Below are 518 nucleotides of genomic sequence, written 5' to 3'. Positions count from 1 at the left end.
TTGCCAAGCGCACCATCTCGCAGTGGGCTCTCGGTTACCCGAGTCTTCTGGCTGGTCTTGGTCTCGGCTCCAACTACGTGAACCTGTGCGCTGTGAACGGCGGACTCAACGAGCAGTGCGCAGCGTGCGCGACCAGCACCAGTGCCGAATGTCTTGCTCTCTATGGAGAGTGCAACAAGTGCGCCCGTGGTGCCCGTGTCGTGGCCATCAACGAAGAGACCTGTGCCATCATTGAGGCTACGTACGCCGCTGCATACGGCGAGGAGGAGGCCGCCAGCTTCGCTGGTAGCACGTGCCAGCTGTGCAGCTCTCTGGGTCTGTGCGCCGCCCCGCTTCCCGGCGTTGTGGAGTCCAGCGGCCGCAACTACTCTGTGACGGCTCCTAACGCGTCTGCTTTGGGCACGTACACGCTGCGCACGGGATGCGACGACGCAGAGTACATCAACGAATACGAGCAGTACGACGGATACACGACAACTGCTTTGTGGGCGGACCTGGGCGAACGCCGTAACCCTACT

General features: G+C 62.0%; 1 protein-coding gene across 1 annotated transcript; it reads left to right on the top strand.

Moving 5' to 3' along the window:
* Positions 1-162: 162 nt before the first annotated feature.
* PPTG_19773 (hypothetical protein) lies at positions 163-375 on the top strand (the record flags this gene model as incomplete). The annotated part of the gene is made up of 1 exon (XM_008918298.1): positions 163-375. The coding sequence occupies one exon, from the start codon at positions 163-165 to the stop codon at positions 373-375; it is 213 nt and encodes a 70-aa protein (XP_008916546.1).
* Between the last annotated feature and the right edge of the window lie 143 nt (positions 376-518).

Source organism: Phytophthora parasitica (genome assembly GCF_000247585.1).
Source record: "Phytophthora parasitica INRA-310 unplaced genomic scaffold supercont2.177, whole genome shotgun sequence".
Lineage (NCBI taxonomy): Eukaryota > Oomycota > Peronosporomycetes > Peronosporales > Peronosporaceae > Phytophthora > Phytophthora nicotianae.
This window is presented reverse-complemented; position numbering and strand designations above follow the sequence as displayed.